We start from the raw sequence: 27,748 nt of genomic DNA on the forward strand, positions 1-27,748 counted from the left end.
TAAGAGTTTCTAAAGAGTAAATAAAGGTCATTCTGGGTTCTGCTCTTGTATAGGCTGTCTCTGTCTTTTGACTACACCTTATACCAGAATTTGTGTGTGATAAGATATTAATGGTTTATTTACAAGATGTTGTGTCAGATATGTTAGGTTGTGTAGTAGATTATAATTGTATCTCCTTTTGTTTTACAAAAGGTTTTGGTTTTTTTGTATTTAGTTACTTCCAACTATACAAAACACTTTTCCAGTCATTTTAGTGCTTGATAACCTTAGGCTTCATTGCCTCTGTACATTTTTCAAATTATTAGTTTCCTAATGCTTATGGCTTTAATTTACCCCCTACTGGTGTCTTTAAATGTATTTTCAGAATTTTGAAAGTGGGCTACTATAGTTGTTTTTCAGTACTGCTCCTGACTGACACAGAATTTTTTAAGTAGCCTCAACGATTAAAGGGGTGGGAGGTTCAGTCAACTCCTACAGCAAGAAGCCAAGATTCTCTTAAATAAATTTGTATTTGGTTTCTTAGAATGTTTTTTTCTTTGATTATTTCTGGTAATTTGCCTGTTGCTTTTGCAAGTTCTTTTTGCTCTGATGTAACTTAAATATGTTAATTTCAGTATCTGTTCTTCTAATGCAATATACTTAACGTTAAAACATTTGCCTTGTTAAAAAATAACAGATACAAGTGCCTCATGGCACCAAAATATTCATAAAGGGTGCCTTGAAGAGTTGAGTACACATATGTATCCATGGATGAGTGTATTAATGCATGTTTGCACATTGTGTTCCAAATATAATTCAGGCTATTGTTTTAGCTCCAAGTGCCAGAAAACTACAGAACTGTTTTTCTTTGAATTTACAGTTTCAATTTTCCATTACAGCCTAAAATTGAAGAAGTAGTGATAAAATATCTGCAGTATGTTCATGCATGGACTGTAGGCTATATAACTTTGAATCATTTAGCATTCTGCCACATTTCTGTGGAAAAAGTATCATTCGTGAGGACTGACAAAATCAGGCATTCTTCTTGAGTTAAACCCCAATGTTATCTACCCCTCTTCCTCTTGGTAGGTTTTCTTTTTTCCAGTTTCTGACTACTCTGTGATTTAGAGGAAATACACAAATATGTTTTATTATTTTCACAGTACAGGAGACTAGGACATTTGTGATCAAAGTTTAAAATCTTTGAATTTTAAACAGAAGAGGAGATGGAAAAACCCTACCAACCCCATCTCCCAGAAGTTCTTGTCTGTATATTAAGATTCTAGTTCAGGTAATTCTTAAAAAGCCTGCATTGTCATTCAGTGCAGGAATGGTTTCCTGAATCTGTGACTCCTTGAATGAAATTGTTGCCATATATCCTCAATGTCATTAATGGCACATCAGTCTTGCTAGACAGAACTATAAAAGTGCAACAATTGCAACTGCCTTTGAAAAACAGTGAAAGAAAACAGAGCCTTTAGGAATAAGAAAATGTTATTCCCTTTTAAGGAGTTTCTGGTGTAGTGTGTTTATATCTTGGTCTGGTGGAGCAAAATAAAATCTGATGATTGGATTCCATTCTAGGAGTGACAAATTTTCCTAAAGTATTTGGACTGAAAGGCTTCTGCAGGAGTAACTTAGAGTTGAAATGGAGACGGGGCTTGCCTAATGAAAATCCTAGGTAATGATGAGGTTTCAGCATGGACAAATAAAATTTTGTAGCCCCTGTTGCTGTGATAGTTGAATGCCAGTGATACAGGTGATGTAAAATAATTAATGTTACTATTAGGAGTTTAAGTTTAACTTCTGGTTGCTTACTTCTATTTGAGTATAAGGCTCCTGGTTTGATCTTGCATTTATGTTACTGTCTTGTAACACAATTATAAGCCTTAAGTTTCTCATTGCTGAACCATATTTTGAGGATTGCAGTGAAAGCTACAGGTATCATTATAATGTAGTAGTTTTTGCTAATTATTACAAAACAGAGATTGGTCAGGAAGCTGTACTGTTGCAAAGTACAAAAACTTGAACCTCAGTCTTAAAATTGTCAGCAATAAAAAAACAACAATAGAAGACATCTGAGATGGTTTGGTGGGCAGCAAAAGAAGGGTGTTAGGTGTGAAGAAGTTGGTATCTCATGCTGCTTTTTTGAATTGTGTACTTTAAAGGAATTTAGAATTCAGCTACATTATCTTCATTGTAACAGCTGGTAATGGAGATACTTCCTTAAAACAAGGATCCAGTGTCATCTTCCAGGAAGTTTTGAAACTGCTCAGATATCATGGTGATTTTTAAAAAAAACCCAGTCTGAACTGTTTATGTATTATAACTTTCCATTACTAAGGCAGCTAACATTTACTGGATAATAATGTTTATGTGTGATAGTTAAGGGTCTTAATTCTTCATGCCTTTCTAAAAATTAAACTGGCTACAAGACAGTATGCAAGGTGATGTATATATTCCTTTTTGGATTGCAAAAGCCTATCATATGAATATATATGTATTTGGACCAAGAGAAGAATGTTTAATATGTTGAGCATTGTCAAATCAATTTTTCTTCAGAGGTTAAAATAATGGGGTTCAGATTTGTTGTGGAATTGGAGCTCCATATGAGAGAGTAAAACAGAAGCTGTCCTTTCACCAATGTATTCAGCCTGTTCATTAAAAGATATGGTAAATGGATCATGAGAGAATCATTATTAGACAGCAAAAATGTAAAATACCTTTAAAAATATGTAGGCTTCTGTAAATGAGTTGAGAGATAATACATTCAAAGAAGACCTTGAGATTATAGAGTGAATGTAGTTTTAATTTTGTGAATGGCAAGAACTCTTGTATGAACTGTCTGCAAAGATGAGATTTGCTCCTTGCACAAAACTCTGTTTTCTGATCTAATGCTGAAGGATAAATAGCAGTGAAGATGTAGTCCCAGAGCTGAAGAAAATTTGCTTGAAAGATCAAAGATAGAAACATCTTCAATCACATTTTTGACTGTTTAAGACTTAAATGGCTCTCAATTTTTTAAGTGTAATGATGGATTTTGTAAATTATAATAAATGTAAATTCATTACAGTATCACTAATGTCGGTTGTGACTTCATCTGTACTACAGCAAAATCCAAAGAAACTAATTATGCTCACCACATCCCTGTTGTGCTTGATGTTGGCACATGTGTAGTGGAAAGCTGGTTTATGCCTTTTCCCCTTCTTCCAATTCTGTTTGCTTCTGAAGAAAGATAAAAAGGGGTAAGCTAAAAAAATAAACAAGGAAGAAAAACCTGGGGCTCCACATGCCTTAGCGCCTGCAACCACAAAAAGGTCTCAATCCTCACCATTCTTTAAAAAATGGAGACATGCAAGCAGTCCTTGTGGCTGGGTAAATACCCATATTTAAAGGTATGGGCATTTGTCTCTCCTCTTTTCAGCTTTTTTAGTGGGAAGAGTCTTGTGCTCTCCATTAATAGCAGCTTTTCAACATAAAACTTATTTAAAATGTGACCCGCAAAGGCCAGTAATTATTATGCAATATAAATGCTTGTGATGCAAGGTAAGCTTAAGAGACTACTTAATGTAACTTTTGTTTTATTTTTGTAAAGAATAAGCTCTTTATATTAATTCATATAACCCTACAGGTTTAGGGACCTGATATCTCTACTGTAGTCCTTAAAATTAGAAGGCATGGTTGCCTGGAAAAGTGACAATATTGGTCTTGGTTTCTATATTTTTGGAACTTTCCCTTCCTATACATAATATTTTTGAATTCTTTTGGAATGTATATCTATTCAGAGTGGAAAATTTTATTTATTCCAGACGTGAGTTAATGAGTTCCTTATTTTCACATTTCTTTCCTGTGTTGAAAATCTTGGGAGCCAGGATCTTTGTTTGTTTGTTCTTCTAAAAGAAGTCAGTCCCAACCACCAGCTCTAGTTCTAAGTACTTTTTTGTATGTGAATATCTTCTGTCAAATTACTTCCTTTTATTTCATATCTAACTCCCTTGTCAGTTCTCATTTAGTTTTGGTCTTTTATTTTTTAATTTCTAATTTGTTGGAGAGATGATGAGTATCAATGTTACACACAGAGACTAATAAATACATGCTTTAGATTGTGGTTTTGTTAAAAAATATACACAGACTGAAATGTGGACATAGAAAAGGAGTTAATTTAACTTGTCTTCAAGCAGATAATGAAATCTTTTATTGCAATAAACATAGATCATTATGACACCATATTTAAAATAATGACTTATTTCTCACTGGAAGTGGTGATTCTTGGTTACTTTAAAACTTTGCCAAGATAATCCTTTTATGTTCATAGTATCGTGCTTCCTTTGTATTTACTTGAGATTGTGATGATTCAGGTGGAGCCTGAAGTATGAGACTTGGGAGTGGAGTTCTGCTGATGCAGAATTGTTTTTCAGGAATAGCTCTGCAGCTTGTTAGAATTTTTAATTTGGAGCAGATCTTTCCCATCTTTCAGCTGATTGAAGGCATACTTGGTTTGGAATTGGGAAAGACAGTTGTTTTTAACAAGTGATTAACAGGCAGTGTTAATTTTTCTGCAAGTTTCAATGATGGGACCAGTTACTGTTTAGGAGGATGGTATAGAAGCTTGCATGGTAACTTTGCTTTCTGTCCTAACCTTTCCTCCTCCTGGGACTCCTGAGTGAATGTTTCAAGTCCTGCTCTAGCTCCTGCTGCCAATGGCACTTGAATTGCTCCTACAAAGCAAGGAATGGGAGCCATAACACCACCTTATATCTTGTGTGCATTTGTGCAAAGATTCAGTTTCATAATCTCTGTAAATGAAAGTTTTCCTGCTGTTGTAAGGAGGTGTTTGCCCTGGTCACATGTTCCTGCCATCTCCCTTGTGCGTGGATTACTATTTATGTAGTTATCTAGAGCAAACTTAAAAATAATCTGCAAAGAGAAGTTATCGAAATGCAATGGCCGAGTTGTGAAAAATGAAAAGGTGAGGTCAGGACCCCACTTTTTGTGTGGCAGAATGGCACTACATTCTGGCTTTGTTGCCATGCTCACTGTTGACAGCTAAATTTTCCTGTTGGGCTGAGCTCATCAGAACAAGCCTCTTGCTGCTACCTGATGCGTTGTTAGCAAGTGACTGCGAGGATGATGAAGGAACTTTGGGACTGTAAAATCAGCCTTTCAGGGGTTATAGCATGTTGGGGTTAGAGTTGCTCTGCCGTGATGTGCTTGTTCTCTGGTTGCATTTGTGCTGTGATGTCACTGAGGTCTCTCCGTGTCTATTTGCCTCTCTTCTTTAGTGCAGGAGGTGAAATGTAGCACTTTGTATATACTTATGGATGTTTTTTTACTGCTTATGTCTCAGAGTATATTCTACCTTTAAGGATTTTTTTCTGTAGCTTTGAGGAACATGTAGTTGCATACGCTTTTCAGAATTCAGTTTGCAAGTGAAAACCCAGTTTACTAAGAATTTTGAGACAATCCTAGCTCAGTAGATAAATTGGAGGTTGGATTTCTGGAACTTGTTGCACTTCACCATTTTTATGTAACTTAGTTGAGCTATTAAAATAGAAAAATTTTCTAGGGTACTGTGGTCTTATTTGACTATCTTATGCAATTCTGAGAAATCAGTTTGCACCAAAATGAAGCATATGAAAAATTTGATAGTTTTCTAGTCTTACTCCTCTCTTACCTTTGAAAAGAAAGAAATGCCAACTTTTCCAGAAAGATTGCTTTAATTTAACAGGCTGATTCCCTCTACAGGCTAAAATTTTCAAATTTAGGGCCTGTAACTGTTTAAGCATGCTTAATTCCAAGCACATGCTTATTTACAGGATCCAGATTTGTTTGTCTAATTACTTTATAGCATGAGTGAAGCCAGACTGTCCAACTCTCAGGCCCATCTGTTGGTAAGGGGAAGGAGGAACTTGACTGTGTCTGTTCCAAAAAGCTGTTTCACCCATAGTCACCAGATAAAATTAGTTTCAGATTCAGAGTTGGTAGTATTCAGAATACATGGTAGATACTTTTGTCATAATATATTATCCTGAGCTCAGAATAGTTGTGGTTCATAGAAGCAGGACCACAAGGACGTCTCATGGATTGCTTCATTTTAAGTGCCTGTAAATTCTCTACTACTACATATTGAAACAATTTATTGACTTGTTTTATTTATGACACTGAGATAGTGAGAGGTTGTTGTTCCAAAGCTGTAGCATTTTGAGTGATGTAATATTGTCTGTCCATCACGTTTTGTTCCACAAGTTTAAATGTGCCAAATTCCACTGTTACTTCCTCATGCTAGCCAAGTATAACTTACACATAACTTTGAAAATAATTTGAAATTTTTATATTATTCAGTGGTGTTTATTATCGCATGTAATTCTTTGCCTTCTGTGGAAAAATAAAATTAAATAGCCAAATCTGCAGTTTCATTCATGTGAGAATATGTGTGAGTAAAAACAGGGCTTGGTGAAAAACTCCACATTTGTATATATGAGTATAAAAGTCCTATTCCTTAAAAGAAAAATATTATTCCTAATTTTATTATCTTTAACTCTGGCTACAAAAGCACCTTAATGTTTTTTTTAGTTTTATTTGAACATCCGCATTTAAGAGGACAACATAATCACATGCATCTCTGCCCATAATATCTAATGTAAACTTCATATAAGTAGAGCAAAAATAGAAACTGGAGGGAGAGCTATGTACATTGACTGTTAAAACATATAGAAAAAAAATATTTTCTGGGAGTGATTTCAAAGGGAAAAAGAAATTGAATTTTTCATTAACTTAAATGTAGTGTATCGGGCAGCTGTAAGAGTTAGTTATCTTTCATTACAGGGTAATTAATCCACAGTTTTCTCCAAGGAATTGTGTGTAAGATTTAAATAAGAACATCTTCCATTAGTAATACTACAACTGCTTTGCAAAAAGATTCATGTAGTAAAGGAGACAAGGCAGAGTGTGCTTTGCAGGATTCCATGGAATGGTATCTTTGCTGTAACTGTGTTGCCTGATGTTATCCCATATGTGCGCTAGTGCTTGCTCAGCTGATGAGGAGGCATCAGAAGTGCTCCCTTACCATCCTCTCTCAGATTGTAGCTGCTTCTCCCAACTTCTTCCATGCCTGTGCTGGTGTAGGGAGTTTCCTCTTGTCCCTGCTTGCCCCCCAGCTGTGTTTTCCTAACTGTGCTGTATCCTGTGTTGACCTAAGACAATTGGTTAAGCTTGCCTTTCAGAGATGGGAATCTTTGGTTTGTGTTTTTTTTTTTTTTTTAACGATTGATCACATGTCTGCAAAGCTAAAGGAGCAGCATACTTTAGTACAGATGTAGAAATCAGAGGCTAAAGGTACCAGTACCACCAGTTTTTAGGGAAGGCTCTGCTTTCTCTTAATGGATATTGTGAGATTCAGTAGGGAGATAAAGGGATGTGTATCTCAGACAAAGTACATGGGTCCTGTCTATTTTGTTAAAGGATTGTGCCAGGTTCTCTCTACTTTTAGTTGCTGTCCCTGTCCAGAGGTTATGATCTTCCTGATACACTTCACCTAGCTCTGTGGAGTAAATAAATAACTTTAGAAGGGAACACTGGAGACTAGTCCCTTTCTTGAAGTGGCATCAGCTGGAATGGGTTGCTTAGGTTTATATACAATTGAGTTTGGAATCTCTGTAAGGATGGAAACTCCACAGCCTCTCTCAGCTATGCATTCCTGTGTTTGATCAACATCTTCCAGTATTCCTGGCCTTTCTAGATTGCAGCTATCTCACATGTGCCTTCTCATCACCATTGCCATGACAGTACCTCTGTAACACCCAGTCTTTCCCTGCAAGTGACTGCTGTAGGCATCTCTGGTCACAAATGTAGTTTTCAGGCAGCCTCTACCTTTCCTGCATGCTTTCCCCCATGTACCCTGTTAAATGTCTGGTGACAGTGTATTTGTTAGCAGTTGTCCCTTCTGCTGTTAACCCTTCTTGGGACTGTCCCTCAAAATCCTCTAAGCACCCCCTGCCCCTTTAGCTATTTTTAGCTCATATGGTTCCCAAACTGTTGGCTGCACAGCTGCTGCTGCTGGGGGAGTGAGAGTCAGGAGGAATTGGGCCCTGGGCTGGAGGTACTGACTGTGGGTCACTACACTGTGACAGTAACTGTGACCTATGGGACAGCATTCCATCCTGGGGTTTTATAATGGTTTTATGCTTGAGCAGCTATTGCCCCAATCCTATCCTTGCCTTAATTGAGTGATGTTTTGTGTTTTTTCAGTAATTGCAGGGTCAGTATATCCTGGCTTTGGTAGAAACAGTCTGTTGGTTCAGTGAATTAAACCTGGTTTGGTGTGGCGATGATGACAAACAAAATCACAAACAAATGTGTGCCCATGCACATTTTGTAATTGATATTTGCTGCTTCTTTGGTTTTTAAATAATTGTGATTAGTGTAACTGACAAAGTGATATTTATTTTTGCATAAATATGCCTGTTTATAATTTAATGTTGTGTCAAATTAAGTTTAATGCTGTTTAAATCGCTCTCTTCTTCTGGGAAAATAACTCCAGTTTACTAACAAGACATAGATGCTTCTACTTTTTTGAAGTGGACTTGATGGTTTGTTCTGCATCTTCCAGTATAGTTTAGGGAGTCTTTATAAACTCTCTGGAGGTCTTCAAACAATCTTTATCAAACATTTGATGATGACTGTTTCTATTGACACAGTAACACTTGTCTAAATATCAGCAATTGCAGCTATTTGACAGGAAGTAAATTAGTAACCTTGTGAGGACAGTGGAGAGGATTTTTAAGTCCACTGGCCAGCTGAGAAAAGGGCACTGTAGGTCAGAATGGCATTACCCATGTTAGAATTTAGTTAGGGCACTGGGCGTTTAACAGTCTTGTTTTTATCAAGAATGTTGCTTATTCAATGTCTTTGTCTGTTATATCTTTGAGAAATGGTTCTTTTTCAATGTAGTTATTAGAGAAGATAATTCTAGTGTCACTTACCTTCCTGGCTGTCAACACCAGGGTTCCTTATGCTTAAATAATCAGTAAAATCAGGGTTGTGTGAGCTTGGACAGTCATCATAAGTTTTCATTTGGTTTTTGGATGTGCAGTATAAATATCATTATAGTCACCTAACTTTGAAAGCATTTTAGAATGTCTGGAAAAATACCAGACAGTTTTTTTTCAACACAGGCATACAATTAATACCCTTTGACTGCAAGCTCAATGTAACATCTCGGTAACACAATGCCAATTTTTCATTACTCGTTCACTTCTAAATATATTCTCATGTTTTTATTATTGATTTGGCCTCACCTTTGAAAAACACAAGGTACAGTATTGCAAAGTCCACTTACTGATCAAGCTATATGTTTGTGTTCTCTATTAATTTGCAAAGCTTCATGTGCAGCTTTAGGACAGGAGAAATAGTATTAAGAGTATGCCTTGTGTCTGTGCACATTCTTCATTTGCTCTAACACTGGAATTTTTGAACTGTTATTCTGCTTGTTTCCCCTACTGAATTTCAGTCTGATACAGAAAATTTTTTATATGGCATAAACTTGGGTCCTTGGTAATGTGAGGTATTGCTTTGGCTAGAATGATGCTCCCCTGTTTTTTCCCCCTCATCATTGTCCTGTTTTTTTCCTCTATGACTGCCTGTTTTTAATTTAGACTAATGTATATTTTTTGTTAAGCATCTCATTGAATATTTTCTGCCAAGCTGAAGGCTTTTTCCCGACCAAAAGCCAAATGGCCTAGAAAATGAAGTTCTGCTAACTTTCTCTGCTGTATTCAGTGCAGTAATTCCAAGAGCTTTTCCCCTCCAAACAAATTAAAAATATGTAGCTTGAATCCTAATTTTCAGCGAAGTAAAGAACTAATACAGTCCAAGAGTAAATAGTACTTGATAGTGGCTTTTTTTGTGAAACAAAATAGTTAATAGATTTGGCTAGATGTGGCTCAAATGTATTCTTTAATTGATAAGATGGGGTACTTACTAATCGATAAGCAAGGATTCTTTCTTACCTTGCTAGCATATTCAGGCTGGCTTTGTGCAACACTGGCATATTACATTTTAAGCTAAGTTTGAATTAATGATTAAACAAATGCTGCTTTTACATCGGGCGAAATCTTGTGTGGTCATGCAACTGGTGGAACTATTTTGTGTTGCATGAAAAATGAAATGGTCTTCCTAAGGCTGGATGATCGGGAAGACTAAGATTACACTTGGGTTTGCCATTTCCTTTGTGCATACCTGATTCCTTCTCTTTATCTTCCTGTAATCAGCAGCTATATCCATTGCCAGGATCTAATTGAACTTAATGAAGAAAGAGGTTCTGCTGTTAAGCTTCTGCATTTTCTGCTCTTTGTGCTACTCACGGTGCTAAAAAGAGATGAGTTAACATAAACCTGAGTAGGCTGTTTAACCTTCTTTCTCTTCTGGAAATGTAGATGCAATAACATTTGCAGCTGAAAAGGCTCATTCGCAGTTTCTAATGTTTAAGGATGCAAATGAAGCATTTTGTCTTTTCTGTCGCCTGGAGGTGTTAAGCAAGGAAACAGAAAGAGGTTTCTAGGATTAGTTCCACAGATTTCTTTTATCATGTAAAAATCAAGGGTGGTTTCAATGCCATGAAGTGAAGAAAAGCAATATGGAAACCATCCAGGGAAAATTCTTAAGTGTAGTTTGTTTCTCCCTAAATTTTCTGGGCATTCCTTACTACTGATATAGGTGACTACCCTTTCGAGCAAACCAGGGATAAGTTTCTGTGCCTCGGTGCTGTCTGTGTAGTGTTTCATATATGATGAAGTAGTTAATCACTTATAGTGGTGTGTCATGCAAACTCCTGTATGTTCAAATTTTATAGTTTGTACGTGAGAAATGCTTCTGAGCTCAGTTAATTCAATATTGCATTTAGGTTCTGGACAAACATATAATATATAGACCATCTAAAGCCTTAAATAGTTTTAAAGTAAAATTATCAAGTAAGACTTCAGGTTGCAGATCTAAAGTGAAACCTTGTAAGTATAGAGCCACAGAGGTAGTACTTGTTCTCAGTGTCTTGTGCTTTGAGCCCTTGGAAAAAGCTGTCTCTGTGTCTTTTCAGTTGCAAAGGTATGATTAGGAGCTATGTCTTCCACTTAGAAGTTCCAATATATAGTATGAACTTTTTGGTAAAGGAGAGTTTTTAATTTCAAAATGCAGAATTAAATCAATGCAAGCACATATAATCTGTGATAATAATTGTTCACAACTTATATCTTTTTAATGGTGCTGTCTACAGATCAGTATTGTTCTTAGTTTTGACTTTGTAATTTTACCACTTCTGTGGAAATAGAGGAGATGACTTTAAAGTTTATTTTAAAAAGGATTTTCCATGCGGCATTAGTACTTAAGGTGGTGCTGAATATTTAGAGTTACTCTAGCCACTCCCTGGTGTTTATGCAGAAGGCATAAACCTGTGCACCTTTTCTGTGGTGTACACCTTTTTTGAACACTGGAGTTTACTTGCTTTAGATTGTTTATACTGGCTTGGTAGCTGTGCCTTTTTTTTAAGCTGAGCTTTAGAGTAGTCTAACAAATTGAGTCCCCTCTTTGCACCTCCAGTATTTGAATATACATATATTATGTTTTAAAAAGCATAATTATATCTCTCTATCTATTAAAAATACCTATATGCTGTGCCTGCATTCTGTTCCTAGCCTACTTTAAGGAAGGCATGTTTGGGACCTGGATAAGACTTCTTTTCATTTCATCCTGCAGAAGTTTGTCTGGCCCTTCTGGTAACTGATTAATGGATTTTCATGCCTCTGCATATTTAAAACTATGGAGACAGGTATTAACAGACTCATACCAGAATTAAATAAACCAGTTAATATTTCTTAGAATGATGGTTTAAAGGGAGTATATTTACACATCTCCCTCCCTGTGGTAAAGGTTAAACATGGAAACTGGCATCAATTGGCTTATTTTCAAGTAAATGAGTGTATTCTAGTTTTCATTGTTTTGGAGGATATTGCTGCTCAGCATTTTTCTTAAGGTGTGGTTGGTAAGTGCTTTAATGTTCTTTACACTCAGTTTTAAGAAGTAAGACCAGCTTCTTGCAGCTATGTTCAGTTTTAGGTAAAGACTTTTTTTTCTGCTACCTTTTTCTTTTCAAAGGAAACACTTCCAATGTGTTACTTTCTCTTGCAGTACATTCTCCTGTTTGAGACAGTGAGTAAGATAATTAAAGTGGCGATGTAGTGTGACAGGTAGTGACATAGCTTGTGTGAGAGTTCTGACTTCTACATTGTAGTTTGTTTTGGAGCCAAGTAACAGTTCTGATTTTGAAGCAGAATTTGGAAGAAGCCATGAGATCTGACAGGCTGGGCAGCACAGTTCTTTATTACCACCTTCTTCTGCAAATTGCCTCAGGCACTGTTACTTTGCCAACTGCCAATTTATATTTTGCTTTCGAGGCTACTGGCTGTCACAGTGTACCTGCCTTGTGCTTCTGAAGCTCAAGGTGGTTGTAGTAAACCATCTACTTCCAAAGACCTCTAACAATACAAAAGCCAAACCTCTGCAGAAATAACTGCAGTAGTCAAAGGCAGGTGTAGTCAGAGGACAGTAGGATGCTACAGCCCTTCCTTCTTGCATATCTATGCTTTTTCTTACATCACATACTGTTTTCACTGGGCTATAAGCTGTACAGAAGGCTTTAATTTACTTCAGCATGGCTCATCTTGTAAAAATATTTGTTCTAATGAAGGATGCTACTTGTGTGTGTTGTCTTCTCTCTCGTGTATGTGTGTTTGTGTAAATGTGTGTGCGTTGTAAAGATCCTTTGTCTTCAGAAGTTCTGCTTATTTCATTGTAAACAAGATTGGAAGAAACTTTTCTTCACTGAACTGCTTGAGAGTTACTGCTCTTGGTGATCCATGACAATACTTAGGCTTTTTACTGATTCAGCCCCTTTGCAGCTTAAAATTAAACACCAGAGAATGAAATTTTCCATTTATTGGTACTGAATTTGCAGGTTGATGCCCACACAAATCAACGGCCACTCTTGTGTATGCTCTTAATTCTGAGCCTTCAAGACAGCAGCAACATGGCCAAAAAATTTGAGCTGATAGGTCATGTCTGTGCATCTAGCATAAAGCTTCAGGATGTTTTTTCATGTCCACCACATTGTATTGTAGAGTATTTTACCAGCTCAGTATTTCCTAAGTTTTTGAGTGGATGCTTCTTATTATATATTCTTATAGTAGATTTCCTTGAGGAATTCCTTCCCAGTGTTGAATGGACAGTTCCTGAATTCTGGAGTGTTTTATGTACCTGCCTTTTTCAACTGATGTCAGTGTGCTTGTGTTGGTGGTGGTGTTAGTGGATTCCCCCCTGCCCCCTCTGCCCCCTTTTTCCCTGCTGGTACTCCTGAATCTTGTCTGTCTTTGGATGCTTCATCTGGATTTTTCTGTTCTGCTTGGTTTTTTCCTAGGTTGTTTGTACCTCTGTTGGACCTCCCTTTTGCTGCTAGCTCAGCTTTTCAGCCCTGCATTTAGCTCATGTGACTTAGAGGCTTTTTGGCCCAGCTCTCTATTCCAGTCATCTTTGAGGTGTGCTGCTTATCTGCTCTACTTTGTATGTGTCTGCAGGCAGCTGCACATTCAGGTTTGTGTCCTTCTAGTGACCTGTGAGCTGTATGTGGGGGATTTTATTTGTGGATGATCCCAATTTTTCTGGAACACTGTGAATACCAGACTACTTGTGCTGCTCCCTTTTCCTTTGGGTCTGCCTCCTTGACTGGTTTTGTGGCAAGAGGGAGTACAATGGTGAAAGAGTCAATCAGCTGCATGTAAGGATTTATGGAACCTTTTTCTAGTTTCTCCTGTGAAGAAAACTTGCGGATTAAAACAGAAACTCCTTTAAAAACCAGATCTATGATAAAGTTTCTACTGTTGTTCTTATCTGTGGACCCTCCTTCATAATCTTACTCACCAATAAATTCTTCAGTAGGTGTGGTAACTTCTGCTGCCCACACTTGCTGATCTTGCCAGAGAATCTTGTTTCTGTTTCTCTTCTGCCCTTAAGTTGTTGGTGTAGGCGAGACTGGGGGTAGCACGGTCGGGACGGATGGAGACGAGAGATCTCTGAAGCCAAGTCGTGGAACTTGCGGTTTATTGCAAAGGGCGTGGGTACAGGGCCTTTCTGGGAGATGCCAGCTGCAGGTCGGAGCAGGCCCGAGAGAAGAGAGAGGATGAGAGGGTAATAATGTAAAAAGGCAAGAGCTAAGAGCATAGAAAAGTAAGAGCACAAGAGTAAAAGCAAGAGAACAAGAGCAAAAGCAAGAGCATAAGAGAGCGAAGTTCCCGTTACAATACAATATATCATCTTCTGTGTTGAATATTCTGATTCTCACTAACCAATCTAGTACAGCATACAAATCCTATAGCATTTACATACAGCCTATAAGAATCACTACATTACCATATTGTGCTACATTTTAAACTCTAAAAACTACTCTTCGGACCCCTTCTGCCAAGCTGGCAGGATCTGCTCGGACCCTTGGACCTGCCTGCTTGCAGAGGGTCTTGTATCATCAAAAGGGGATTACCTTCAGCCGGCCACACCATTGTTTTCCTCTTGTTCAGTAACTAAGGGATGTCAAAGCTTGCTTTCATTTCAATCTCGCTTATAGTTTCTATATTCTCAAAATCTTTTGCCAGGCAATCATATTTGTAAGGCTTTCTTGTTTCATCTTCCCCAACACCTGGAATACTTGAAACTACACGTCCAGAGTTGTTTGTGGCAGTGGCTTTGATGCTTCAAACTTCAGCCATTCTATGACTCAGACAGTGCTCCTAAGAGAAGCATCATGTTTGATTTTTAAAACAAGCCTTAAAACAGTCACGCAGATTTGACAACAAGAGCAGGTCAATATGGCAGCATGCAGCCACCCTCCAGAGTACTTCAGAGTTTGAGGATGTGCCATCCTCCCAAAGAAGGTTCTTGTTCCCAGTTGCATGCACCAGCCACTTGTGGTCCTTCCTTCAGTGCTCATTAAGCTTCTCTGTTTAGCTCATTTTGTCTCATGAAAGTGATGGAAAACATTTCTTACGCAAGAAAAGACCATTGTCTGCCATGTTGGTCAGCCGGGTCAGCTGAGGAGGGTTGAAGCCTGCCTTTAGAGAAGGGGGATAGATAGGACTGTGGGCAGGCATGTGCAGGAGGGGAAGGAGAGAAGATGAGGGAAGAGGAGATTGGTTAGTTGCCTCAGTCACTTGAGGCCTGTTACTGTCTTCTGTAAATATCAACCTGAGCTGAAAATGTCATATGTAAGTCTGAATTTGAGAGCCTATGATTCAGTGGCAGCATGCAATAGATTGTTTGGTTCTTCTGTAAGTTTCATGAACTTGTTAAAACCAGCTCTGTGTTTACATAGAAAAGTTTATTTTCAATAAAGCAGAGCAGCTACAAATGCTTCTGAGATCTCTCTAGCCTTTCAGCCATTTATTCCTCAGAGATGAGAAATACTTCCCTAGAACTAGTAATTTCAGGTACTAGGGAATGAACAAGAACAAAGCCTGCATTATTGTCACTGCTCCTGTGTGGTAAGGTAACTATAGGGGCTCTTGCACCTGGAAACAGCTGGGCACTCGGAGTGTGCTTTGCCACATCAGCATGCTGTGAGTGGAAAAATTCCCTCATCAAATAGTCCTGAAAGAGGAAACACAAGATTCTCGATAGCACTGTTTTTGTACATGGCATATCTCCTTGTTGGTTGAAGCTGCTCCTCTTAAGATGATATTACACACAGATTCAGGTATCTTGGCTCAAATGAGGACATCAAAAACTGTGTTTAATTGTCCATAACTAACATAATAAAAGACAGAGGATAAGTTTTAGTATCACTTGTTTTGTCTAAAGCTGAGTTGGAACTGTTCAATCATTTCCTGCAGCTCCAGGAGGCCTGGCAGTGAGTTGGCTGCTTTGCCACAGATTCATAAGCCCACAGAAGAGTATATGTTGCCAAGTATACGTGTGTAAAAGTTGCTTATGCAGTTTTCCCTCCTTCATGCTTTCTATCTTTAGTTCTGCTTAGGCTGTCACTGAGACTGAATCCACTACTGACTGTATAATACAGTAATTGTGAATATCTACATTCATAATTTCCAGGAGGAGGTGCAAAGAAAACTCCTCTTCTAGACTGTCTCTTCAATTACCTCAGGTCCACAGGAATTTATCAGGTGGGCAGGTCCTTTGCAGATGTTGAGAGTATGATGACTTACAGTAACATAGGTCTGGCCCACTGTTCCCAGAGCAATCAGTGACTGTGATGGTCACAAACTCAATCATGAATTTCCCAAATGGATTTTCCAAATCTTGCCTTTGCTTGTTGTACTTTGACACTATGTTTAGTTTTTGCTATGTTAGGGGTCCTGCATTCCCTGAGGGTAGACTAAGGCTTTTGTCTGGCTGAAAAAGCCAACCGCCAAACCAAAAGGAAGGGAGAATGAACTGCTCGAAGTTCTTATGGCATGACTATTAGACCTGTTGTTACTGCTTTCAAAAATAGTGGGCTGTTGGGGAAAACTCTTCAATATCTGCTACTTAAGACAATTAAAAATCAACTTTTTTGGCATGAATTTATTATGAACTTATTTTATAAGATATTCCTTATTATTTGCCTATATCTTTGATTGTGCAAAGTAGAGCAGTGATTCACAGATATCACAGGTATGTTTCTGAACAAAGGGCTGGTGGATGTTTATGGTGAAACTTTTGATGTGTTTTCTGCAGCCAGATAATTAGTCTTCAAGGCTAAAATATGCTTCTAGATGTGTGGAGGAGTGACAGAAGTTTTGGAAGAACTTGTTTGATGTGCAGTGTGTAAGCTTGTGCATGTACAGCAGAGGTTTTAGTACCTGCTTCCACACTGACAAGTCTGTGTGTGAACAAACTGGTAAATCTTTGTGGGAGCTGAAGATGTTGCCATTGCATTCTTTCTTATGGTTTGTTTTTGGCATTTTCAGTATTGGGCAGTAGACTTTCAAATGGATTGTTTAACACATTGTGTGGGTGATGAAGGACCACTTTTCTGGTGATGAGCAGAGAAACTTTGGCAGAGGGCTTGAGCAAGCATCTTTGAGTGATGGGGTATTAAATTGCTGTAGCAAGACGTGCAAGACTATTTAGTAGTGCCTTAAGCTGAGGAAGTATTTTTTTTAATGTGCTTAACTAAAGTTAGTTGTGAGTCATGTCAGACAATGCACACCTTTCCTGTGTAAGAGATGGTTAGACACACTGCCTGAGACCAGTAGAACCTCCTAGGTTTGTTAACTTATTTTTGTTTTATGGATATTGCAGAATAAAGAATCACGTGGTTTTAGGCGTCCTTTGATATATTGAGTTAAACTATTTAGTTTCAGATTGTTGAAGGGGAAATAACTGGCTGTGGTGACTGCCCCAGATGACTGATGTTCTGAGGGAGTAGCTGATTGTACTGTGCTGCTGCTTGTTCACCACGGAAGAGCTGATCTGTGTAAGGTACAAAGGCTTGAAGCAATTAAAGCCAAAAGCTGTATATGTAGACAAGTGCAGTTTGTAAATTCTGACCTATGAAAAGTATACATTACAAAAAGACAAAGATACAAGTTGCAACAGGTGGTATTTGCATTAGAGTATTGTGAATCTGCTGCACATCATCTGGTACTTAATTTTTAGTAAGTAGTATGGGCTGTATCCATGTGGAATACTACAGCTCTACAGGATTCATGTAACAAATGTATTAGATGCAGAGATTAATTTCTTGAAATGGCCTGCAGTGTTCCTTCTCGGGTGGTTCATTAATCTTTCCTGAATGGTACTGTTCTCTTCTTATCCAGCTACCTGGACAGGAGCAGGGAGTGAACTGGGCACTTTGGAAGTCCATGTCACAAATCAGTGAGACGAGACAGTAGGTCAGGCATGATGTCCTCTATGGGCACTTGGCTGGAAAGGTGCATGCTTGCTGATGCCATCAAAGTAATTTTTATCCTCCCCTGTGACCTCCAGTTTGAATGAAGATTTTTCATTTTCTGTCAGTACAAAGAGGAGAGAAGAGAAATACTGTAAGAGTATGGAAGTAGACTGCAAGCTACAAGTCTGGGATGGTCTGTTATGGCACTGTCTTGACCTCTGGAGATCTCGTCTTTTTGATGGTAAACTCTGAGAAGAAAGTGAGAAGAGGAAACAATACATGGTGAAGTTTGAAGTAGTATTGGTCAGGATGCAAATGCCAATATTGTGGCAGAAGCTGTGGAAACAAGGTGTTTCCAGGTTAGAAGTGGTACAAGAGGGACACTATAATCTCCACTTGTCAAGTATGTAAGTGATCCTTTTCCATGAGGTTTTTTGAGACTGGAATACAGTTCTGATGACAGAACTCTGCCCTGCGTCTAGGTGTATGCAGGTACCTATTTCTGCCTTTTTTTAAGAGAGGAAGAAGTAATGGTTTTCAGGTTGTTTCTGAAACAGTCAGCTACAAACTTTGTGTCACTGTGATTTCATGCATCAACTCCTTGCTTTGTTTCCCTTCTCCTTTAGAGAGTGGATTTCTTCAAGTGCCAGAGGATCCGAGCACTACATAATTATGGCTCTGCGCCCTTGTTTTGGTCCTCCTCTCTCTTCCTTCTTTGTATTACAGTCTTCCCAACTTTCTAAGACAGCTATTAATCAAGTTGTTAATTCCTGAGTTGCTAAGCTAAGAATCCCAGCGCAGTAGAGAATAGGTGGGCAGAGATAAACCCCCAGATGGTTCATTGTGAGTCAAAGCTAACAATCCTTTGATGTTGCAGAACTGATGCTCTGTATTTGGTTTGGGTGTCCTTGTACTGAGCTTCCTTGTGTGTCTGTCATGGTCACCTGGTCTTTTCTGGATGATCTTTATTTCCCTGTTAGCTAGGATGGTATGAAATAATCTGCACAGAGTTGCTGCTGTCACACTGGTCCTGCTAGGAAGCTGCTGACCATGCAAACGGTGGCTCCTGAGCATGTTGAGATCTCTTGGTTCTTATAAGATCACAAATAGGAGGATGTTTCCCAACTTAAAAATATTTTTCCTATGTACTGGGATTGGATCATGTACTTCCATCATGTAAATACACAAAGCTTCCACAAAGGACGTTTTATCATTAGTGACTGTAACTATATGGTTTGTGTAACATAAGTATGTGCCAGAAAAACAAAATACTAAGTCATGAATTGTGATATAAGAAACTGCTGTTTACCTTTTTGCTAGTAGTGGTATTAAGTTCGCTGCCCATTGGCTAGAAACAAGTTGGTTTTAGACATTTTACAGATATCTTAGAACTGGGGAGAAGAAAATAAAAATAAATGTAACTTGGAAAGATTGTGCAAAGCTTGATTTTTAAAACCAATTAATTTTTTTGTTTCATCCTTACCCCTCTTTCATCTTCTCTTTCCCCATACAGTATAAAAGATATGAAGTTACCTGAAACACATGTGTACTTGCTGTTGCATCAGTAACTTTCAGGGAACCGTTCTGATAGAATTATCTTTAACTTCATATAGTACTGACCTGAAGAAGTTTGAAAAAATGCCTCTACCTGAATAACCTTGCTGAAGTCTATTGCTGGCATAGAGAAACAGGAGGAAGAAACATGCAGCTCACTGTTTTACCTACATATTGATGTTGAAGTATTAGAACATTTTTATGTGAACTGCTTTCCACATTATTATTGGAGAAGAGTTGTCTGAAATAATCAGGAAATGTTGTTTCACTTATTGCTTTATTTTCAAGGTCTTTTATCTGTTGAGTTAAAGACTGCATTTTCATTGTGGTGTTTCATTGAGGTTTGGTTTTAGGAATGCATACAAAATAGAATTTTAAACTGTATTTTCATTTGGCAAGTGCATCTTTGTAAATCACTTTTGGCTATGTCAGTGGTGAATTAACAAGCCTCTGTTTTCTGAAGGGATATTTTTAACTTTCAGGCTGGAGTACTTCCACTTGCAGCTATTTTTCTCTGGTCTAGCTTTTGATTTATACAAATGCTAATTATAGGGCTTTGAATCTGTGTGTATACGTAGTTTCACAAGGTCATACACATTTTTAATGAACTGTCTGAAATATTTATATATTGCTCTGTTGTTATGTAAAGAGATCTCTGCCTTATAAGTCTTGTTGTATTAGTCAGCTCAAAAAGAGAAAAAAGTTAGTAGTAATATTTCTGTATGAAAAAGCTGATTTTATTTTTGTCTCCTGAAGTTTTGTCTTCATTGTCTTTGCAGGCATCAGAAGGTGTCACCTTCATTGGACCTGACACACATGCTATTCAAGCTATGGGAGACAAGATTGAAAGCAAATTGTTAGCCAAGAATGCAAAGGTCAACACGATCCCTGGCTTTGATGGAGTAGTCAAGGTGAGAAATCATTTAATTACTGTCTACCCACTGTAGGAACAGTGTCTAAATCAAAGTATACCTATTGAAGGTCTGATGCAGAATCTAATTATAATTTCCTCTTCTTTTTCAGTAAAATGTAATTAAAAATGAACTACAGAATTTTACTAACAAGAGAGCTTTGGAGAAGAGGGGAAAGTCCTTGATAATAAATGATGCGTTAGGAGTTCCTCAGTGGAGCCTCTAAAAACACTTTGTTTTAAATTTAACGTTAAGGCAGGTAGATGTGTAAAATGTCAGGTGTGGATTTGACTTATTTGCACGTCTTTACATTTCTCAGGTCTTCTTGTTGGCCAAGATCTTGACAGCTCTAAGTTAAGTGAAGTTTGTTAAACTGTGTGAAGTTTCAATTTTATGGTCTGTTCTGATGGTGCATATTTCCATGTGTTGCAAAATTCAGGATGAGGATGGGATGGAGGGGAATTTGACAGCTCTTTATCAGAATCTACAGCTAATGCTCTTTGTGTGGTTTTAGAAGGAATGTCTTTGAACAGTTTTCTAAAAAATAAGGTCTATCTTAATTTTTGTTTATTTTCTGCTATAGTGATTTTGTTGGATTCTTACAAACTTTCCTTTGTGTCTTAATATATTGTCTGTGTTAATGCAGTTAAGCTTTTCTCTTTTAAAACCTTTATTGGATAAAACTAAAACTTGGTGCATTATAAAATGTTGACCTCCTGCATTGAAAATTTTTATGCTTTTCATGTCAAATCATATTTTTTTCAAATGAAGTTTGAGTAAAATTTTAAGTTGCATGGAAAAGAGTGTAGTAGCTAAGCTGGATTTTAAACTCTGTTAAGAGACAAATTACCCCCCAAAACCTGACTAAAAGTGAAAGGTAAATAGAATACAAAGGGGCTCAGCCTCCACAGAATTACCCGGTCCAATAAGGCTGCCTGGAGAACTTGACTAGTGAGAGAGAATGATAAAATCACAAAATAGCTGAGGTCAAAATGCCCAAGAGAATCTTTCAGTACTTGTGGTGGAAATGCATGATGTTTGTAATGTCTGGTAGCAGGATAATGCTGTAACAGGTAAAAGTGCAAAGACTTCTTTCCCTTCTGGAGGACTCCATATGAGTTTTGGACTGGCATTTGTGGCCATGTTGGAGTCTGGGAGTGGCAAATTGGCAAATTTCAGGTTTTGTTGTGTTTTAGCAGTCCCTTGTGTATGTGGTCCCTTAGCACTTCTAAGATTTAACAGCAGCCAAGCTGTTGGGGCATAACATTCTTTGTTCTGATACCCTGTATATTCTTCTAGGAATTCTGGAAATAACTTCCAGAAAAGCATGTAGCTAGGAGATAACTTTGAATTAATCATGTGAACGCCACAAAGCATTCTCTAATGCAGAATTAAATACTCAAAATGCTGGATTTCTCATTGTATCAAGTTAAAACTTATGTAAGGGTCTGTTATTCTGCTAATAAAGAACCTCAAACCTGACAAAGCAGGATAATGGTTAAGGAACAGATAGGCCTATAACTGGTGAAGCTGAGCTGCTTTCTTGTATGCACTTGTTTCATAGACATTGAGTTGCATTGTTTTTGACAATTATCTGAAGTTCCTGACACAAAAAGGAAACTTAAATGATGTGGTTGGCCATGGGCTATATGCAACAATACCCTAAAAACCAATGAACTGGCATGTAGGCCTGAGTTGACAACTCCAGTCTTCTGCTATTGAAAGGATCTATGTGGTAGTTCCTTAATCCCAAAGTGTCCATGTCATACCAGTTTCACCTACCTCAGCCCTGCATGAGTTCTGATTATCTGAAGAGTGTTGATGAAAAAGAATACATATCTAAAAAAAAACCCCTAAACACAAACCTGCAATGTGCCCACCAAATATGAGCAAGGAAAGTCCACAGGCATTGCCAGCATTGTTGTCTCCATCAAAAAATGGAGCTGCAAATTTTAGGCTAACCAGTGCTTTGATTACCAATTATAGGAAATAAAGCTTCTGATAATTGATAGTGTCATACTTGCAATGGATCTAAATATGAGCCTGTGTTTGTTCTCTGATTTCCTTCCTGTGACAATGTCTTTTGCTGAAATGAATACTCAGATAGTTAGGTCATACAGGATGCCTGATCTCTGGTTAGAACTTGATATGCTATTTTGCAAATTTGGACTAAGATAGGAAGGGCAAAGCTGCATGATACCAGCTCTAATCAGAACAGCAACACACAAGGAACTGGAGTCTGTTTAGGATTTCTGCCATTCTGTGGGAGACCTATTTTAGTCACAGTTATGAAGCTTTCAAAATCCTTGAGGGCTCTTTTTCCTGAGAAATAAAAATTTTAAAGGTCTTAGGAAGGAGTTAAGTGCTTGATGCTTAAGGTAGTTAGATGCTTAGAAGTGGCTTCAACTTTAAAGTGGACTTCAGTAAAGCTGGAGGAAAACTGCATTTATGCCTCTGACAATGCTAGAAATTAAGGCAGATCTGTTGCATGTGTTCTTTATGGATGAATTGTTAAACACAGAGAACAACTTCTAGTGCTTCATTATTCAACTCAGGACTGCACTGAAAATCTTTGTTACTAGAAGTGTTGTCTTTATCCTTGCTGAATAGTGCTGCAGATACCTAGGTCCTTCATGAATAAAGGATACTTTTGCTCTCTTATGTTGCTTAGCACTTAGACATAGAAGATACTGCTAAGATTTTGTAATAGCATCTTGGAGAAGTTGTGGGTAGAAAAATTCCCAGTGAGTAGTAACTAAATTAGAAATTTAAAAGAAGGAAGCCCTTCAACAGTGTACTTAAAGCTGGAAGGATTGAAGAGGAGGATGCTTGGCATCAGACAAAGCTAACTGTTCTTGTACTGGCAAATGCTCTAGCAAATATGAAACTGAGAGTGGAAAGATGTGGAATGGAGAGGGCAGTTTGACAAAGAGTAATTTTCTTCTCATCCCTGGTTCAGTTTCTCAGTTGGCTGGGGCAATTGAGAAATCCTGTTTGAACATATAAGGAACTGGACTCTTGTGCTGTCAGCTAGAGAGCCAACAAAAGCATTCAAAGGTAATTAATTTCAAAATGTGTAACTAGAATTAGTTTTATAAACCCCAGTTGGGAGATGTAGTCGTAAATGGTTTTAATCAAAAGAATTAGCGTTAATCCGTGTGAGCAATGGCTATACTAAAGTTAGGGCTGAGATGATGTATTGACTGTAAACAACTAAAGGGGAGTAAGAGACTAGAAAGTGGAGGCTGAGTAATGAGCATAAGAACATGCTGTGGTGAAAAACTGGGAAAGAAATGGCAAGGGAAGAATGATTTTTGCATTGTTTCACCATATACAGCCAGTTTGGTTTTATGGCTGGTAGAACACAGCTGGATGTAGACACAGAAGAATAATGTCTCTGTCTACTTAGTTTCGCTGATGTCAGTAAACACATTAGAGATCTTCAGCAAGGCTCTGAATTTACTGTAGTTAAGTTTTGGGTACGTGTTTGTACGTGTTTTGGATGAATTTTTGCACTGGGATATTGACATTAGGATTGAATGATCACTGTTGGAGAGGTTATTAAGAGACTGCATATGAACTGAAGGTTCTCTAAGGCTAACACCCTCAGCCATGAAAACCATGATGCAGTTCTTCATCATTAATACAATGTTTTACAGTTCTGGGAGTCGCTTAATCAGCTTTACCCTGGCATTCCCCTACATCAAGAGGGTTTTGTTTTTCTGTCTCCACCTGCTGGTACCTGGTTGAGAGCCATGTACATGAAAGTAGGAGGTTAGGAATTCTTATGCTAAAAGGAGTATTTCATGTCTATTTGACTTAATGGAATCACCTATTTGTGAAAACACTGACATAATTTTATAACTCTTAGGACTTTTATTAACTTCTACCATTACTCGAACATTTTTATTTGTACAATAAAAGGTGGTGCTGAAATTATATATTTCCTTACAGTTTCCAGTTAATTTTGGGAAAATGGTAGTGTAGCTAATGTGCTTTTGGAAGAAATAGCAGTAAATCATTGAGGACTTTTGCTTTTAAAAAATAATTTAAAGTGTTTTTAGTACCAGCGTGGTTTTGTATATTTTGCACATATGGACATGTGTGTAAGGCAGTTTCATAGCATTCACTTTTTTGCCCCTCTTGTGCAAATATTGTGTATCTGTCATAAGTTTTATATACCAAAAAGCTAAATAACTGTTCTAACTTTCCTTGATTACTCAAACTGTTTCTGTATTTATGTAATCAGCAAGTGAAATTCATGGTATTTTGATCTTTTTCCATAAGAAGGTATGTTGAATATATGTATATTCAACATACCTTCTTATGGAAAAAGATCAAAATACTTTCCCGAGATTGCAATATATCAATTATTTTTTTAGGGTTTTTTTTTTTTAAGTTTTCCTCTTTAAATCACAGCATATTTTTTTTTCTGGTTCAGAACTGCTCTTTGAAAGCAAAAATTGGAGTATGCATGGATTTTTTTTTTCCCCCCCTCGTATCTTAGAGTTTGGGTTCTGATATGTTAGGACTGTAAAAGAAACAGATGTTGACGCAGTGTAAATTAATAACTGTGCTGGGCAGATGACTAAAATCTTTTCAAGCCACAACTAAGACAATTAGTGCTGCTGATACCAATCAGTTGTTACTTAAAGTTCTTGTATGCATGTGTAAAAATACAGTGGCAGTGAAAAGTTCCTCTATAATGATTTGCAGCTTGTCTTCCTGTAGATTACAGTGTATCAGTTAGCCACTTGTTTGCAGGTAACTAAGTGAAAAAAGATTACCCTGTTTGCTTCCCCCCCTTAATTCTATTTTGCAAATATGTGGGGGAATTTGCAAGAGAAAAGAAATGTAAAAGTTTCCTTCTCAACTATAATCATGGCTCTTCATCAGTCATCACTCTTCCTGCATTTTGTTCAAGAGGCTCTAATTGTCTGCATTTGGCAGGTTTAACACTTCCTGACAGAGAGGCTATTAAGGGGAAGTATTCTCGCATAACTGTCACAGGCAGGAACAAAGAACCTTCAAACTCAATGTGTGGAAACCACTAACATTCTTAAATGACCCTTTTCATGCATTTTATCCCTTTAAGCTAAAATTTGGAGGGTGCAGGGTCATGGAAAGCAGCAAGGTGTAATAAAACAGTAAACTCTTGAGGATTTTTTTTTTTTTTGGGGGGTGGGGGGGGAGTGACAGGCAAGTTTTTTGCTAGATTTATCTCTTGAGTTAAAAACAATTGTTATTTGGAAAAATCTCATTAACAGATGTGACTGGAGTAAAAGGACTTAAAACTGATGTTGCTTTCAGGACTGCTTTGAACTTAACAAGCACCGATTTGTGGAGCAGACTAGCTAATGAAAGGAAATTAAATTTTCTGACAACTTCCCCTGCCAGCCCTCTTATTCTTCATGGGGCTGTTACTAGGTACTGAAGACTTTTAAAGAGGATTTTGTTTTATTATCGGACATAAATGAACCAGGTATGAACATTTCTTATGTATTTTTTTTTAAAGTTCTGACCTGGGTGCTTTTAAAATGGATTGCCTTGAAAGCTTTAAAAATATCAGGTTTCAGTTTAATGTTCATAAGTCAGCCCCCATAGTTTCAGACACAGTTAGCAGCTGGTGGTTTCCAGACATTACTGCCTTCTATACAAATTTTTTAATGTATGTCATGGGATAGTATAAATATTAGCAAATTTGGATGGAATTTTCAAGCTTAACATGTACCACAGTAATTTAACCCCTTTTCTTTCTAATTTTGTATTATGGAGATATACTGTTATCAGTAGAAATAACTACTGCAGGGAAAGTGATTTGGTTACTGAAATGTAGATAATTCAAGTATTCTGGTTTTTATTCACTGAGTTTCCCAGGACTTTTGCCTGTACCAGCCTACAGTAGTATGAGACAGCTGAAGCAATAGGTGGCATCAACAAAAGAATTTGTAAAGTTGGCTTATGCAACTCTTAAATGAAAACAATTATGGGAATCTTCTCCTTTCAGCTGGAGTTTAAAATGATGCATTTAAGGTTTATTTTGTCTTCAGAATGCAGAACTTTCAAATCTGAAGTGCTTGTGTTCTTTTTGAGTAAACAAAACCCATTTGTCTTTGAAGAAGTTCTACAAGGTTTTTTTTCCTGAACTTGAATTACTCCCAAACAATAGAGAATCAACTCCCCCTACTGACAGCAATCAGGAAAACACAAGGAATACCTGTGAGGACAGAAACAAGCTGGTAGTGGACAAACTTTAATGATCTGATTTATGGTCCATTATTGATTGTAAACGTCTAAATTCTAGCATTAAATTCCTACAACTGCAGAAAATAATTTTGCGATCCTGGTTGTGTTTCCTGTCAGCTGATTCCTCGTTTCTTTGAGTTTCTCAGTGCACTAATGATGAGGTAGAATTTACATTCCACTTATGGTATTAATTTTACATTCCTCTGGCTGAAAAGGGTCAGGAGGTTGTAAAATCAAACATTAAATGAATCGGAGGAGACAGTAGTGCAATATATGACTGCCCTCAGGACATAGTGCAATGGCTGATGGGATTAACGTTGGGTCTCATTTCCTGCTTTTACAGGATGCAGATGAAGCTGTCAGAATTGCAAGGGAAATTGGTAAGTTCTTAAATTAGCTATGGTGGGATTTGTGTGCCTCTCAGCAGACATGGTTGACTAAATTGAATGTGTAATAAGTAATCCCTATAGAACAAATAATGTTTTAATAGTTTTTAAGTTCCCTGTTGCCCATAGGGCTGGAGGAATCTAGGCATTAACGCCCTGTCTCTTAAATTGTCACATTTGAGCTTTTCAAACTGGACTTTACAGGACAAGTGCAGCCATGATTTGTGATATGAATGTAATATGCAGCAATGAGTACCTCACTAAAGGAGTTACCTGAAGGTATATCTGCAATTGGACATGACAGTCAAAAGGTGGGCATGGTACATTTCTCTTTATGTGGAGACTGACACCAGTGATGTTATCATCTTTGTTCTTCATCACTGTGTGGACTGCAGCTAGCTTGAATATGATCCAGAGCACCAGCCTTCTGTGCTTACTGGAATAAAGTCACTATTCAGCTTCTGAGTATCTTACAGAATGGTGAAAAGAGCAACCAGCAAATGAGTCTGGGACTAATTTTGATGAAGGTTAAGTGTAATATGTGTTTAATGAGTTTTGGCTTTTATTTACTAAAGCTTGATGTTAGTGAAAATGCTAAACCATATGCTTGAAATTACACTTTTGTAAATGCTTTCTAGAAGAAGAATCTAATGCAGTAAGATATCTGATTTTTCTTGGGATTTTTCTTTAATTTTCCCTTTGAGATTGCAACCATGAGAAGCTATTTAGGTTTATCACAAGTAGATAAA

General features: G+C 37.5%; 1 protein-coding gene across 2 annotated transcripts in view; it reads left to right on the plus strand.

Annotated features, from left to right (window-relative positions):
* Positions 1 to 27,748, plus strand: part of PCCA (propionyl-CoA carboxylase subunit alpha) — a 272,824-nt gene that overhangs the window by 57,474 nt on the left and 187,602 nt on the right. For both annotated transcript variants that reach the window (XM_059839289.1, XM_059839290.1), the window contains 2 exons: positions 20,236 to 20,367; positions 26,957 to 26,993. In XM_059839289.1, coding sequence (XP_059695272.1) covers positions 20,236 to 20,367; positions 26,957 to 26,993 — 169 coding nt within the window. The remainder of the gene's footprint in view (positions 1 to 20,235; positions 20,368 to 26,956; positions 26,994 to 27,748) is intronic.

This window comes from Haemorhous mexicanus, chromosome 2 (assembly GCF_027477595.1).
Source record: "Haemorhous mexicanus isolate bHaeMex1 chromosome 2, bHaeMex1.pri, whole genome shotgun sequence".
In the NCBI taxonomy this organism is placed as follows: domain Eukaryota; kingdom Metazoa; phylum Chordata; class Aves; order Passeriformes; family Fringillidae; genus Haemorhous; species Haemorhous mexicanus.